This window comes from Lissotriton vulgaris, chromosome 11 (assembly GCF_964263255.1).
Source record: "Lissotriton vulgaris chromosome 11, aLisVul1.2, whole genome shotgun sequence".
Classification (NCBI taxonomy): domain Eukaryota; kingdom Metazoa; phylum Chordata; class Amphibia; order Caudata; family Salamandridae; genus Lissotriton; species Lissotriton vulgaris.
In genome coordinates, this window is record NC_141699.1 from 403,723,396 (window position 1) to 403,740,378 (window position 16,983).

A 16,983-nucleotide genomic window follows, 5' to 3' on the forward strand; every position below is an offset into this window, starting at 1 on the left:
CTGCTAAAAACTTTTCTCTTCCCCCCACCCTGCTAACCCTGCACTAACCCTCAGTTCTGGAATTTGATGTCTCACAGCGCCAGGAAACCCACGGTGTCAGTGCGCTTTATAAATCCCATTTAATAATAATAATAATAATAATAATAATAACCTATCACAAACCAACCTGGTTTTGGATGGGAGGGTCCCATGAGTTTTTGGACCAGGGCTCGGCAGCCATGTAGGGAAACCTTCCTAACCCACACATTTCTGGAAACTAGACACCCGTGGGAGTCCAGCGAGGTATAACTTGCATGGGTCCCCCATCATTCTCCTACCCAGAATCCCCTGCAAACCTCAAATTCCGCCAAAATTTCACTTTTCTCTCACATTTCTGTGGTGGAAAGTTCTGGAATCTGCGTGGATCCACAAATTTCCTCCCACCCAGCGTTCCCCCCAGGTTTCCCAATAAAAATGGTACCTCACTTGTGTGGGTAGGCATAGTGGCTGCTGGACTCCCCCCGGGTGTCTAGTTTCCAGAAATGTGTGGGTTAGGTAGGTTTCCCTAGATGGTTACCGAGCCCCAGGCCAAAAACTCATGGGACCCCCCAAGCAAAACCAGGTTGGTTTGTGAATAGGTAATTTTGATGTCGCCTGAATAGGTTTTGGGTCCTTGCCTGTCGCGGGTCCTTGACCCACCCACGCAAGTGAGTTACCATTTTTATCGGGAGACCTGGGGGAACGCTGGGTGGGAGGAAATTTGTGGATCCACACAGATTCAGAACTTTCCACCACAGAAATGTGAGAAAAAAGTGAATTTTTCGGCAAAATTTGAGGTTTGAGGGGGCTCTGGGTAGGAGAATGATGGGGGACCCACGCAAGCCATTCCTTGCTGGACTACCCCGGGTGTCTAGTTTCCAGAAATGTGTATGTTAGGTAGGTTTCCCGAGATTTGCGCCGAACCCCAGGCCAAAAACTCATGGGACCCCCTTGCAAAACCAGGTTGGTTTTCGATAGGTAATTTTGATGAGCCTCAATAGGTTTTGGGCCCTTGCCTGTCACTGGTCCTTGACCCACCCACGTAAGTGAGGTACCATTTTTAATCGGGAGACCTGGAAGAACGCTGTGTGGGAGGAAATTTGTGGATCCGCGCAGATTCCAGAACTTTCCACCACAGAAATGTGGGTTTTTGACAATTCTTTGTTTGAAAGGGATTCTGGGTAACAGAACCTGGTGCGAGGCAGTCCAGTCACCCCATCCTGGATTCCCCTGGGTGTCTACTTTTCAAAAATATATAGGTGTGCTAGGTTTCCCTAGGTGCTGGCATAGCTATGGTTCAAAAACTACAACTAGGCACTTTGCCAAAAAAGGGTCATTTTTCACTGTGAAATTGAGGTGTGTCCACGTTGCGTTTTGCGCCGTTTCCTGTCGCGGCCACAAGGACGACCCACACAAGTGAGGTACCATTTTTCTTGAAAGACTTTGGGGAACGAGGGGTGGGTGGAAATTACTTGCTTATTTTTGCTTTTACCCACATACTGATCCACACTCATGCATTCAAGAAGCATATTCAAGATAACAGAAAAGGATAAAAGTAGAGAAAATAAATCATGCCTCTGCCTAAACACAGCAGGTTTGCAATAGAAAGTTAAATTTAGCATAGCAGAATGCTTCATTCACAGTGTATCATTGTTTGAAAGTCCCAACATGACCACTAATTTAGTAGCAACATGTTGGCCATCCTAGAATGGTAAAACAATGATACCTTATGTGCAATACCATTCCTTGACGGCCACTTAGGTTAGAAGCAATAGTCATGTGGGAAGTGGCACACTTAGGATGAAGAGTGGCAAACAAATGGCCCAGAAACATGGTCAGGTGGACTGGAATATCTTCTAAAATTAAACAAAATTAAAAAGCAGAATTAAAAAAATAATTAAAAAGGGCCTTTACAAGGAGTCAGAGACTGGGACACCAGCCCTGGCACTAAACTGCACACATTTGCAGTTAGGCGTGCATTGACATCAAGCAAAATGCTGTCAATCATAGGGAAATTGAGCCAATGGCTAAAAGGGGTTGATCCTTTGCTCCATGCTTTATGTTTTCAAGTATGAAAGCAGTGAGTGAATGACACTAACAGACCAGGGGCAAAAAAGGAATGACGCAAAGTCGGCCTATATATGCATGTACACATGACTTTTTAAATGAATGGGTTGATTTAAAGAGCCTGGGCGACAACTAAACTAGTCAGAGCCCGCTAAAATGGTCTAGCACAGAACAGATTATTGCAGTACAAATCTTGCAATACCAGCAGGCTTCAAAGGAAGTAATCAACACCCACATTCCTGCCTACGAAGGGAATCTGCAAGATTCTATGTAACGCAATACCTCATGTACAATCCACCTTTGAAGGCTATATTGGCTTTAATATATGCTCATTTCATATATACAGATCTTGTAAATGGCATCAGACATAACTTTGACCAATAAACCAATCGGGCCTGTATATCTGGCTAGTCATAATAACTCAGGCTTACTATATTAAGCAGAATCTTTCCCACAAGACGATCATCAGTCATACAATCGTATAATTATTAATATGCAGAAATTTCCAATTGGCAAAATAATATTAACCCCCCCTTATGGGAGCCTATCAAGGATTTTAACAGCGCATATCTTTAAGGCGAGTCTTAAAGAGTCCGTTAGAGGGTCTAACCAACACCAAAGCTCTTGCCTACTGCTGTAATCTGTGAGATTTCATTAAACAAAATACCGGCTTACAGGCTTTAACCCAGTGTAATAATCCACCCTTAACCTCATGCGCGCTGCTCTTATTCTGCTCGTATGCTGAGTTTTTCTAAATCCCATTATTCATGACGAGCTGGGCTCGTCATCAGTGTGCGAGGAGGCTACACCATGACGAGCCCAGCTCGTCATGAGTGTGGAAGGGGTTAAAGGCATATTGGCTTTAACAAATTATTTTCACAAGAAATACACCTGGTCTACAACCATGTTATGACTTTTCCTAAGTAACAGAGCAACCCTATGGCACAGGACTTAACTTGCCTTTGTGAACTAATCAGCATCACCTTTATCATTGGATTGTCACCAAAACTATTTTAGGCCTAAATTACTGAGCTTAAGCTTTCCACAAGCTACCCATCAGGAAAACAGTCATTACATTACAAATATATTCAAAATTAAAGTTGGCACAACAAACTACAATTTCTCTAACTGGTCCTAAAAAATATTCCATTTGCAGGTTTTATCACAGAGGGTAACCAACACCAAAACCCTTTCCTACTAAGGAAGTCAGATTTTTATGTAACATAAGACAAATTTACAGGCTTTAGCACAGTGTAATAATCCACCTTAAATGCCTACTGATTTTAATATTTGCTCTTCACACTAAATAGGTCAGGCCTACTTCCTTTGTCATAACTTTTCATAATAAACAGATCAGCACTATTGCACCGATAGATGGGTCACCATGATTTATCACTCCTGCTGTATTGAATACTAGCAGCCCGTCCCGACCTTGTCCGGGAGCAATCGGGCTTAAGGGCCCCCGCCCGCCTTGGCCCCCGCCCGCCCCAAAATTGTCCGTGGGTCCCCCAGAGTAGCAGTCCATCCCGACCTTGGCTTTAGGGCCCCCTCCCGCCCCGACATTGTCCGTGGGTCCCCCGGAGCCTTACCTCATCCGCCGCACCTCCCCGCGCTCCTGAGTTCACCGGTCCGCCGCTCCTCGCCACTCCTCCCCTCTCCTCCCCGCCTGTCCGCCGCTCCTCCCAGCCTGTCCGCCGCTCCTCCCCGCGCTCATGTCCGCCGCTCCTCCTCGCGCTCCAGGACGCCGCTCCTCCCCACGCTCCTGATGTCAGCACGCACGTCGCGGCCGGCGCTACTTCCATGGGACTACTTTTTTTCTCGTACATTTTTTAATTAACCTTTATTTTTTAAATTTATATAGTCTATGTCCATCTGCACACCATGACAATTTCAACGATGTATCGGGTGTGTGGATTGGCGCTGTGGTTCCAGAGTTTACCCGCCTCAAAGGTTCAAAGTTCTTCCTTTATAATAGTAGTATAGATATGTTTTCATTAAACGGAAAAAGGGCAACATAAGAGCTCTTTTTCACTGGCAGCAAACTGTTTCTGCCCAATTAAATGCTCTACTCCAAAGAAAAATCAGGAGCAGGTGGAGCCAAAGCCCACCTGTCAGCTTAAAGGTTTTTTTGTTGGTCACACAAGGCAAGATGGCAGCTGCAAAGTCACAGCAGACATAAAAGACCCCTGCTGGGCTGTGGGGAAAGGAGCAACACAAGTCTCCTGATAAAAACAAACAGACACACATGTATACCAACACATAATTATGGACCCAAATTAAAAGAATGGATGAAATGGAAAAATAACAGCGAAAATTTACACAAGAAAAACTGATCAACAGAAAACTTCCAAGACAAAACGACTGAACTTTACACCTGTAGAAATACAATTTTATTGAGACACTTTTGTTGCACCATTTCAAACGATACATATCATAGGTAGTTTTTCTTCTAAAACATACACAGGCTTGCTGCTGCCATTCACACCTAATTGCAAAAAGTCTCAGTGTACATTCCCTAAAAATAGATAAACTCTACTGGCTTTCTGAAATGTCGGTTTCTGCCACGTTTTGCTATAAAATGAGATGCTGGCATCAGCTGTACAATAATATTCGTTAATGAACACATGTCCATCTACAGACTCTAGCTTCGAAAGCATGTTTTTAACCTATAAACTGCTTAAAAGAGGATACAAGACCACCGCTACCACCATAGCACTCAGTGAAAATAGCTTTTTTCTCATCACTTCTTCCAGCAGGAGACAATTTCTCAACTTTACTGTTCAATTAAGCATTGACAGACTTGGCGTGAACTGCTGCCACACCATTCTCATTTTTAACCCATGACTGTGCAGCACTTGCATAAAAATTGGGAAAGTGTAACATGCAGAATTAAAGTATAGCAGTTAACTGAATTAATTCTGATACGCCAGGAAACGCCAACTGTGGAACTAAGTTATTTTAAAATAAAAACTATTATCAACACAAACACTGAAGTTCAAATTAGAGGACTCAAATGCGCTCATTTTTCCAAGGATTTTATCGAAACTTTCCAACAGACCAACTGAACAAAAGCTACAAACAGTCAATGTGAGGTATAAATATACGCACTGGTACGTTTTTAGTGGGCAGGAGGTCTGATTCGTGATCAGGGTGACTGGACTCCAGGATGCAGTTCTTCATGCCCTTGAATAAAAATAAAAAAAACACACACAAAGTCAAGTATTAGTGTTTATAAATGACAGAAATGCAGTCTGTAGCCTCCTCTCATATCGGGCGTGTTGCTGTGGTTTCCTAGACGAGCCCGCGCTTTCCCCCACGGACAGAGAGAGGGAGGGCTGTGATAACAGTCCTACCTCATTAAGCACGCACACTCTGAAGAGAGAAACACTGACGCAATGTCCTTTTTTTGGCAACACACTAACCTCGTTTAAAACCTGTTCTTTACCGATGCTTCACACGACTGTGCGTAGGTGACTCAAGCAAATAAGGGTTGAATGGCACTTGCCAGCCGCCATTATGGCACCCCTATAAATGGCACAGGGAGCACTCCAAAGGAGTGGCGAGACCCGTCCCTCAAGATCGCAAGGCCTGCAATTAGGTAAAGGTCACAATCCTAATAGGCCTGAATTACCCCTTAAGGACTTAATGATCATTCATTACGAGGAACTCCTGTGAAGGAAAAAAACAAAAGCCCAGAGTTTACCGTATAGAAAGAATTCCTAGGCAGCGGTAGGACGGTGAGGTACTCATCCTTCTGTTAAAAAGGAGCATTTGGATTAAATGACATCTTAAATCACAGCATACCGCCCCCACCAACAGACAGAACGCGCACACCATCTTAAACAGATTCAATTACTTCGTCGAAAACTGTTCAATAAGCAGAGTATGGCTGAAACAACCAATGAAGAAAATAATGGGGTTCTATACAACGACACAATTAAAAAGAAATAAAACGTACCGACAGGCCCTATTTACTTAGGTAGAGGAAGGGGGATTGGAAATAAGCTTAATGTGGTACAAATGAAACGCTAATGTGCAAATGATTTTGCTCAAATACACTAGTGAGAAATATTGGGTTTCAAGATTTGCATTTTCTTAAATTTTGTTCCAGATTTAACAGTGTAAAATCAGGATCTAGCTTAGCTGAAATAAGAGCATCTTCAAAGATACTTCCACATGACTTATGAACATATAGACTCCTACCTAGCAAAGCCCTTTGACATTTTGAAACAATTTACATAATCTTCGGCGCCCCCAAGGTAGCTGATGGTGGTGGTCATTGGGAAAGTAGAGAACAGCCACAAGGTTGCAACTTTGTGGCTTACTGTCATGAAGCCAGTAGGTGATTTGGAGATAAGCCATAAAGTTAGAACTGTGTGGCTGTTCACTACATTCCCAATGACCACCACCAGCTAGAGCTGTTGAATAGTTGAGCTCCTGGCCTTTGACAACAGTTATAGTCAAACTCCCCTACTGGTTTTATGACAGTAAGCCATAAAGTTAAATCTTTGTGGTTTTTCACTACACTCCCAATGACCACCACCAGCTAGAGCTGTTGTCAAAGGCCAGGAGCTCAACTATTCAAGTCTACCAAACGCTTCTGCCTGTAGAAGAACCACTCAAAATTCAGATCCATATGCAAGTGAGCAGGCTTTTTCTGAGACAACTCTCTCGGTGCTCTTACCTCTGCTTTACCATTATGATTTTCATCTGCATGTATATCCATGGCAACGGTCTTCTCTTGATGCTGACTCACAAGATATTTGTGTCACTGCACTACAGGATTCCGATTAGAGCACACAGGATTCACCATGGGGAGTGACCCTTAGACCAGAGAAGGAGCATTACCTCCATAGGTACGATACGTTGGCCATTCATAGTAGCCTCACGTACAGTGGCCTTTCTTCAAGTGGAAGCTGTGACGTTTAGAAAGAAGAGTAGCATATCATCTTACATGATTTTAAAATCTGCCGTGGACAAGCTGCTTCCAAATAACCAGAGAGCCATCAACGCGGCAATAATGATTACATGTCTTGATCTCCTTCTAATCAGCTTATGTGTCATTGACCATTATCGTTGGGCAGCTAGGCTTTGTTTCATAGAGGCAAGAGAGCTGAGCAGAAAATGCCTGCCTTCCATTGGGTCCGTCGATGGTTCTTCTATACAACTGTGTGCATGTGCAAAGAGACACCTCACAGTTCAAAAGGTACATCCAACTTCTACAGAAAAGTAACGGTGAGGAATATAGTAGCTCAGTTCCTTGATGGACTTCGGATCCTTCACACAGTCCTGGAAGAAGAAAAACAAATGAATAAAACAATGCCCACAATTAAGGTTTATTCAGCAAGCTTCAAACAGTTGGCCACTTGCCCATCAGTTAAATGAAACCACACATTGATCCACAATAATTGCAGAAACGTAAGATGAAAAATACAAATACAAAGCTAAAACCGCGCTTAAATCATATCAGGTTAAGCCTTAGTAATGCATGTAGTGGAAAAGAATGATTAATAGAATATTTGGGAGAGTATTTTTAAAATTACAATACAGCTATAAAACAAGAACAATAGCAGTCACAGGGAGCACACCACCAATTACCAATCAGCTTTGTATGTGCAGGTGAAACCTTAATGTTGTATCACTTTAAAAGCGGATAATAGAAGGGAACCAAGAAAGAGGGAGAGAGGCAATGAATGGGAATAGCAAGAGAACTAGGCTTAGGTTGAAACAGTTTCTCGGGACCTCACTGCTGCTTCAAGTTTAATCAGACATTTTCTTTCCCTTTATATATTCTTTCACTTGAACCCATTTAAGCGTTTAGACTCAAAGCAAGTTTAAGTCACTAGGCGTCATAAGTCCTGATCCGACCTTGCTCGTTTTTACGATGCACAAAGATTATGTTCCACAGGTTATCCATGGCTCAAATTATGAGGTGTTAATTGTTTTGGATCAGTCTGGTTCACATTCTTTGCACCTTTAGCTTTTACCGTGCTCCAGTAGGTATTGGCTAAAGGTTGGAGCACTGAATTTCAGGAAACGTATGAGATTTGCAGCGTGTTGTGGGTAAGAAACCTCATGGGATTCCCGCAAGGCACACCACTCTGGAATCACCTGGTTATCTAGTTTTCAAAACCCCCCGTTGCTCGTAGGTTTGCATGGGTCGCGCCACAGCATGGCCACAAATACAGCAGCTACCACTATTGCTCATCTCTCAATGTAGCGCTTTAGAGCCTTCTGTGTCGTGGTCTCTTGGCACACCCACACAAGTGGGGAACCGTTCAGATCAGGAAATGTATGGGAACTCAGGATGGTAGGAAATTGTGTGGCTCCCTGCAGATTTCAAAATTTTCCATCACAGAAATGTGAGGGCAATGTGTGTCTTTTTTTTTTAACCAAACGTTGATGTCTGCAAGGGCTTCTATAAAAGCATTGCAAATCACACACCCCTGGATTTCCGTGGTTGTCTATTTTTTTTTAAATGTGCAGGTTTGCTAGGTGTTGGTTGAGCTAGGGACCAAAACCCACAGCTACCCATGTTGCAAAAAAAGGGTCCATTTTCAGTTAAAATATGTGATGCATCTGTGCTGCATTTTGAGCCCTTTCCTGTTGGGGGCACTAGGCTGACACATACAAGTGAGGTAGCATTTTTATTGGGAGAATTGGGGTAATGCTGGATGGTAGTAAATTTGTGGGTTCCAGCAGATTTTACATTTTACTCACAGACGTGGACATTGTGTATTTTTAGTCAAAGTATGAGGTTTGCTAAGGCTTCTGGGTAAAACGACATGATGAGAACCATGAAAGTCACCCATCCCTTGACACCCCCATGGTTGTTTAGTTTTAAAAAATGAGCAGGCTTGCTAGATTTCCCTAGGGGCCAGCATAGCTACTGCTCAAAATCCTAAGCTACTCACGCTGCAAGAAAAAGGTTAATCTTCAGTGCAAAAACGTGATGTATCCATGTTGCGTTTTGGGTCCTTTACGGTCATAAGCACTAGGCCTACCCATACAAGTGACGTACTACTTTTAGCAGAAGACTTTGGGGAATTCTGACTGCAAGAAAGTTTATAGCTCCTCACAGATTCCTGAACTTTACATCTGGGTAAAAAGAAAACCCAGTGAGAGTCACACAAGTCACCCCACCCTAGATTCCCCATTGTATCCAGTTTAAAAAAATGTACATTTTGCCAAGTTTCCTTAGATACTTTTTTCCAATGGATCACAACTCCATTTCATATTGTTTTCTCATTGGGGCAATTTCTGGACCACGGGGTCCCTTAGGGAGGCTAAACAGATCCTGGGACTATCACTAGCAGAAGACAAAGACCTAGCTGAGCAAGGCCAGAAGACAATGGTAGTCACGATAGGCTCCTGAGGATGCCGACTGACATTGAAACTAGCAAAGCCAAACTTCTGGAGCTATTCGAAGACGAGCCAAGTTAGGACTTTGAATGTAGGCAAGATCATTTCCATTGATGAGACTTGACTTGCTTTCAGTCGGGGCTGGGCCCCTGCAGCTCCTAATTAGTGCTGATGGGGTTATTGGGCAGTCTACTTACCTGTTGACATATTTGATACCCCTTCTGCAATGTGGGCTATTTTGTGTCTTGCTAATAGACTACACACTGCCACCGTTAACTCAATGGTTTGTTTTTGGTGTTACACTTTATTCTATTGTTGCTTCTGGTTGTTAACATTTACCAGTCATAGTTAAAGGGAGGTGAGGGGTGTTACACGTTTAACACCAGAGACCACAAGGGGTTCAGTGGCGTAGGTAAGTTGCCATGGTGCAAGCAAAGTACCTGGGTCCACTCACTATGGTGAGATCTCATTCAGCTGCCGCTGGCATTACTCAACCTCCTTCATAGTCTACATCTTCCATATCTAAACTCACTACCGTCCCTATACACACACTATTGTATTTCCACTTCCTTCACTTCAAAACAATAACTCTAAAAAGCCCATAAAAAGTGCCTGCGCACAGACATAACATGCAGGTACCCCACACTCACACAGCTGCCATCACAGAGGCACATCCCTCACACTGCACTCATGTAGGCATATGCCCAACACAGGCACAACTTTCAACTTGTGGGCCACTTATGCTGCACTCAAAAAAGACCATGTTAATCTGACATTCACAAAGGCACACCCCTCAAAATCTACTCACAAAACATGGTGGATTACCCTTCACTCACACAAGAACACTGCTCACTAGAAAGAGCAGAGAATGGACAGGAGGCAACAAATTAGAACCAGGTAGGTATCTGTTGTATCACTCCACTAGTTTAATTAAAGGCTCTTGAAGTATGCTACACTGAAGCCTGGATGTCACTGAGGTTATCTAATCTCCCATCAGCCACACTTGGAGCAGCACTGCAGACTATGAGAGTCTGATCTTTGTGGACTTTTGCAGGGAAGAGTCTTGCAATACAAGAGCCCCACTTGCCTTCTCAATAAGCATTTGCAATGCAAAAGGTCTCGAATTAGTGAAATTTGGAGTTATTGCCGTTGCAAATGATAATTGTTTGCATTTTTTCTCTTTAAAAATATCCCAGCATAAGTAAGAAAAGCAACTGCATGAAGCAAGGAAAGGGTGCAGTGTCACAGGCAGTTACTAGGTGTCCCTGTTCCTTAAGACAATGTGAATAAAATCGACCCAATGCATTTCGGGCAAATTGCCCTTCATCAGGGGTAATTAAAAATAAAAACAGGGGGCGTGGCCACGCAAGCGTCCGTGATGGTCGCTTGATGCTGAAGCTCCGGCAGCCGCTGCAACACTTCTTACATTATCCCCCTAAGGCCCCGATGCCCGCAACCTATAAACGGCATACTTGAACGCAGGATGAGAATCGGAGCCTGACAATCCTGCTACGGTGAACGGAGGGGCCTCCGTTCATGATTTCCTGCAGTGGTGCTTCTCGGCCACGTAGAGTGGAGGAGCGACGCCCGCGGAGGACGTCTGGAAGAGGAGGCCCTGTGCTGGATGGAGGTAAGCAGGGGTCGGTAGTTATGGCGGCAGGCCCATGACGCGTGGGCGGTTTGGACGCCCCCCCTGCCGTGCTACTGCGCACAATGCGATCATCTCTACGCTACTGCACCTGCGGTAATAAACGCTAGCGACACAGCCGGAGGGCCGTATTGGAGACAGGGCCCATCAATATACCCGCCGCACCATTGAGAGCGGGATGCAAGGGCACACAGAGCACAGGGGGGGGGCAGCTCGGTCAACAGATAAATCCGCCACGGCAGACCGTGCAGCTACTCTGCTCCTGCGCCCCTCCCCCCCCCCCCATCTGAGGCCTACCTGCTGGATTAGGCAGCCGGCATTACTCCGATTTTCAAGCCAGCAGCACAGCAGTACAGACACGCCCGGGCTCTTTCTGTTAGGCTTCCAGGGGCCTGGGACCTCCTACACAGCGGACACTTTGTTTCTGGGCGGCCTCTACATGCCAAACCACCGGAGGCTCAATTTCGCTACAGTCAGGGCTCCATCTTCTAAAACCCCAGGCATCCCATTGCGCAGACGGCACTACACCATCAGAGTTTCATGGCGCATTGTCCTGAGAGACTGCTGGTGGCAGGGCACCAAGGGCAGTAGCGATTGGAGCTGCAAGCACGTTACTGGCTCGGGTCAGGAGAGCCCCATTACACTGCTGTGGCTGCACTTTGATCAAAACGCTTGAGGTACTCCATTGACCTTGCTGGGGGCCATGGCACTTCCTATCCTCTCCTCCCTTTCCGCCCTTCCTCATCTTCCTGCTTGAGACTGACATTGTGCGCAATCTGATACGCACACGCTCCTCAGAGCTCCCTCCTAACTCGCGGCCTTGTGGTGCAGTGAAGCTGGGCTGCAGATTTCACCTCAGGACACGGTTACACTCAGCATACTCGGCAACTGGCTTGCTCTACCCTTACTGACTGCATCCGGACCCTTATTGTGACTCTGCCACCACGCTACAATCCTGCACCATGGAATGGGCCGCAAGGAACCTAAACAAAGGACCCTACCCTTTGAGAAAGTGGTGGACAACACCTCTGAAGAGACCCCCACCATGGCGAGCAGTGCCCAGAGAGCGGACAACGTGGATGACCTCTCTTCACTACCTACATCAATGCTCCAGGAGATGAGAGCAGGCTTCAAGGCTCTCGATGGCAGATTCGACGAGCTGGACAAAAGCTTGGCCGACATGGGTGCCAAAGATCAAGCACATGACGACACCTTGACGTGGTGGAGACCCGCGTATCGGATATTGAAGACAGCTCGGCGCAGTCACTGAAACGACTGGACAGAGTGGAACGCATCTTGAAAGAGGTCGCAACTAAGAACGAGGACCTGGAAGCGCGCAGTAGGCGCAACAACGTGCGCATGTTAGGCGTCCTGGAGACGGCTAATACCGGGAAAATGGATGTATATGTGGAAAACTTGCTTTCTGATTTTTTTGGCAGGGAAGCCTTCTCCCTGGGCTTTGCTTTAGAACGTGCACACCGCTCCCTTAGCCCGAGGCCTAATTTCTGAATCGTTTTTGGCCACTATAGGTGTGGCAGGGTATACTCAGACATGAGTCCCTTGCTCACTGCACCATCCCGATTCAAGCAAGCCGGGCCGACGACGGCTGAAATGCCAGAAACCGGTCCCCGGAAGCTTGTCTCCTTTCTGGTGAAGAATTGGCTTGGTAGTTTAGTCTGCCCTGTTCCCATGATGCACTGGGCCAGGGACAGACTGATTTGCATAAAGCCAGGTTCTGAGCTGGGATGGTGCAGTGAGCTAAATAACGGTGATGGATCAAGCCCTGATCTTTGGACTGGGTAAGAGTGGTCTGCTTAATTCAGACACTCTGTTCATCACAACCCCCTTTTCTGAATCTAATCTTGGCCTGCCACCAAGACCCATAATTGCGAGGATCATGAACTTCAAAGATAGAGACTCGATCTTGCGTCTGGCCCGGGAGAGAGGTGGCAGGGTTCCAAACTCTTTCTTTCCAGACTTTACTGTCATGGTCCAAGATGCCTGCCGCAAATTCAGCGGGATGAAGGCAACCCTCAGAAATTTGAGATTGAAATACGGATTGCTCTAAGGTTGATGCGGGAGGACCCTCTTGTATCTAAGACACTCCAACTGAGGCGCTGAAATTTTGTCACACATTCAAGAAGAACAACAGTGGACCCAGGTCTGGAGATGGAGGCCCTTTCCCTCCACATAGCGGCTTGGATGCTAGTATAGGACTTTTTTTTTTTAGAACACAGGGACTGGCTGAAGAGGAATTTCTAGATAGGTCATTTGATTCTGTTGAAACAGGGGATAATGCTTACGATATTACTGTTTTTGCAATAAGTTAGTTGATCTGCTGCTGTGGTGTTGCCACCCCTTAAGGTGTATACTTTCTTCTGTTGTTGGTTCCAGTGTGCTTGGAAGTGTTTTTACAATGGTTGTTTACGCATTCATACAACAAGTTGGCACTTCCTGCTGATTATTGGAACATGGTACTGCCTAACTTGGGATTGGGTGAGGCTGGGTGGTGAGAGGTGGGGGCGAACTTTGCAACGGTTACATATTTTAAATGATGGTACGAAAGGTCACACACACAAGATAATTTTTTGTTATATGCAAATTGCGCATTATGTCTTTTGATGTATGCTCATTATGGCTCAGCTAGGTAATACTGTTGGTCCCTCTGGTTTGTCCCTTATGTTCTGGAATGTACGAGGCCTCAATAATCCACACAAGCGCTGTCAGGTGCTCCATTATTTATTGCGTAATAAGGTCGATATCGCATGTGTACAGGAAACACATTTGCCCAAAGCCAATACCACCCACATGGCCGACAGTTGGGGGGCACACAGATACTTTGCGAATTATAACACCTATGCCAGGGGCGTTGCTCTACTTTTTTTTTCTTTTTATTGAATTTGTACATAACAAATGAAACATATGTCTCCTCATTACAGGCATGTTTTTCGATTGTACAGATGGTAAAAATTGGAGAAACATACAAAACAACCAAACGGTACCTGTACTTACATTCTACGCTCCCCTTCTTCACAATGCTTACATAGTGGTAACAACCTTTCACCGAAAAAATAGGTTATAGACTAGGGCGTGTTGAACAATATAATACATCCTAGTTTAAAGACTCAAATCAATAACAGATTTAACCAAGGCATCATATAGCATTACCATCACTTCATATCCTCTTACAGGGATTACAACGAACTACACATATTCAAGCAATGCATCACATTTAAAATCCTCTGTTCCCACAACATTTGCAGTACAACATTAATGGTACTCAAGTAATGTCTGGAGTGGTGCTTTGTGTTGTGGAGCCCTCTCTGGTGCGTGACCATTGCAAAAACGGCTCCCATATGTTTTTGGGTCTTGAGGGAGGTGGCATTAGTTCCCAGTAAACCCCGAGTTGAGTATGCCCATATGTAACATCAGATAGCCATTCGGTAAGAGTGGGTACCTTCTTTCTGCCCCATCTAAGAGCAATCTGCCGTCTAGCGTACAAGAGCAGAAGGGCATGCAACTTTCGTCTCTGGGGCAGGGTGTCCTTCACCAAGCAGAGGAGACCCAAGAGTGGAGAGGCAGAATCTGACCTTTCAACTATCTGGTTCACTGCTGTGAATAGGTCATGACAGTATTCTTAGGGCAATCCCATGCCATGTGCAAGAAGGATGCAGGTGCGAAACCACAATGCCAAAAACTTGCATCCTCTCTCAACCGCATTTTATGAAGACTAACTGGAGTCCTATAATATCTATGTAGAAATTTAAAGTGTATAAGGCGTAGTTTATAGCTTGTGGACAGTTCTAACATTTGCCTACAACAAAAGTCCCAGTGGTCTTCTAGGAGTGGGGGATCTAACTCGTCGTTCCACAACTGCAAGGATTTAGGCTGCGTGATTGGGGCCTGACACTGCATAGTAGTGTACAGACGAGTCACCACTTTGCGTGGGGAAGAGCTTGCTAAAATGTTTTCTAGTGCTTGGAATGTTGGTGGTGCTTCTGGTAAACCCCCCCATAACGCGCGGCATGCTGCTTTCAGTTTATAGTAGGTAAACTTTTCTGCAAACGGCAATTCCTGTTAGTCTTCCCCCACAGGATGGGGCCGAAATGTACCTTCCGGATACAAATCAGCAAACGTCAGTAACTGTGTGCTTCCCATTTCGATCGTTCCTCCATCATGCTCCAAACATGGCAATAGTGGGTTATCTCGTAATGGCATGGACGGCGCGTAAAGTAGTGGAAGGTTGGCACGTCTCTGAAGTTCACGCCATGTCCAACATGTCAGCAGTGTCGACATCTTGCCCTGGGCGTGGTACCTTTTTGTAGATTGCCACTTTGAGTGGGGTCGGCGCAACTTCATCCATTTCAACTGCAACATGTGGCTGGTATGGTGTCGGGTAAACCCAGAAATGAAGAAACTGGGCTTGCGCACAGAGCGCATAAAGTCGCATATCTGGAGCACCAAAGCCACCTTGGCCCAGCGGAAGAGTCAGTAGGTGTCAAGAAGCTCCAAACGCTTTACAGAGGCAGACCGTAGCTAGTCCCAATCTGCTGCCGACCGGTGTCGCAGCGGTTAAGCTCCTAAACCAGCCGAGAGGGGAAAGGGGAAGTGGATAGAGAGAAGAGACACTCCCGTTGCTGAACGCCCAGGTCAAGGTCTGGTATCTTCTAAAGGTTTCTTCCGACCATCTTGGCATGGATGTCTAATGCACAAAGAAGGGGAAATAAGAAAACACACCTACCAAGATATTCGAATTATAATTCTATAATTAGCACTTATCCTAACAGCTAGTGAGGGAGTCTGCGCCTCTCTTCTGTATTTATATTTGACTGGAAGCCCTGTCTGCAAAAGAACGACCTTATTACCACGGAGCTAACTGGCAGTTCGCTCGAGGGATTAACTAAGTTTCACCTTCATTACCTGTGAGCTTCTCTTTACTGTGGCGTATAAATCTCTGTCTTTAAGTAGACTTTCATCCGGAACTATAGTACAAATGTCTGAAGTAACAGCATCCTCCACAAGAGCGCAAAAAGGATAGGGGAAGGAACAGAGGGAAGGATAGAATAGGAAAAGCGCAGCCTGGGAGGGTACGCGAGAATAGGCAAGTTGACAGTTCCTCTGCGCCACAACAATAGCCTTACTGTAGGTCCGTAGTTGAAGTGGCTCCGAGACTGTGACTGCTTACGCCGGGACTCTCTCCTGAAGAAGTTCTGACTGACTCAACACTAATTTGGTCATTGGCGTTTGAGGCTGAAGTAGTCGTCTGGAAACTCCTAGTTGAATACGCACTCGACAGTTCAAAGGTGCGTAGTAACCAAAACTGAGGACTATGAAGCTCGGAAGTCTTAGGCAGAATTACGACTTCCCTACAAGGAGAAGTGTCAATACTCTTAACAAGAAAATATTCCTCCCGCTAATACTATTTAGCGGAGGAACGAACTCAAGCTGGCTTCTCTGGAAAAACGTTCGTTGAAGTGCGCAGCAAACAGCGCTCGCGCTCCCCAAGAAACACTCTGTGGCATAGAATGGCAACCGGTCCCGTTACTGTTCATACTGGCTGCCATCTTAGGAGAGGTTGTATCACTAGTTACAGTAATACCACACATTCACTGTGCTAGGCTTAATGTTCAATCGTGGCCGCTTACAATCTACCTGACCAGCTATGGATGCCACAACATAACTCCTACAGTACCCCCTCTCAATGACCGATTGATCGGTCCTGGCTTGAATGGTTCCAGTGCATGGAATCTTTTCAGTAAAAGTTGGGCATGAATGTTTCCTGCAGGTTCCCAGGATCTATCTTTTTGTCCATAACCTTTCCAATCCACTAAGTAATGTAACCTTCCTTTCTTTATCTTAGAGTCAAGGATTTCTTTTACTACATACTC

The 16,983-nt window shown here is 45.4% G+C and overlaps 1 protein-coding gene across 3 annotated transcripts in view; it reads right to left on the reverse strand.

The window, feature by feature from the left end:
• The window catches only part of ELMOD3 (ELMO domain containing 3), a 227,320-nt gene that overhangs the window by 187,994 nt on the left and 22,343 nt on the right, over positions 1 to 16,983 (reverse strand). For 2 of the 3 annotated variants that reach the window (XM_086943445.1, XM_086943444.1), the window contains exons 2-3: positions 6,770 to 7,374; positions 5,194 to 5,268 (exon numbers count right to left, since the gene is read on the reverse strand). In XM_086943445.1, the coding sequence (XP_086799571.1) occupies positions 5,194 to 5,268; positions 6,770 to 6,811 (117 nt within the window). In that variant the 5' untranslated portion in view covers positions 6,812 to 7,374. Of the gene's footprint in view, positions 1 to 5,193; positions 5,269 to 6,769; positions 7,375 to 16,983 lie in introns of those variants that run through there. The other variant, XM_086943446.1, reaches the window with a different exon arrangement.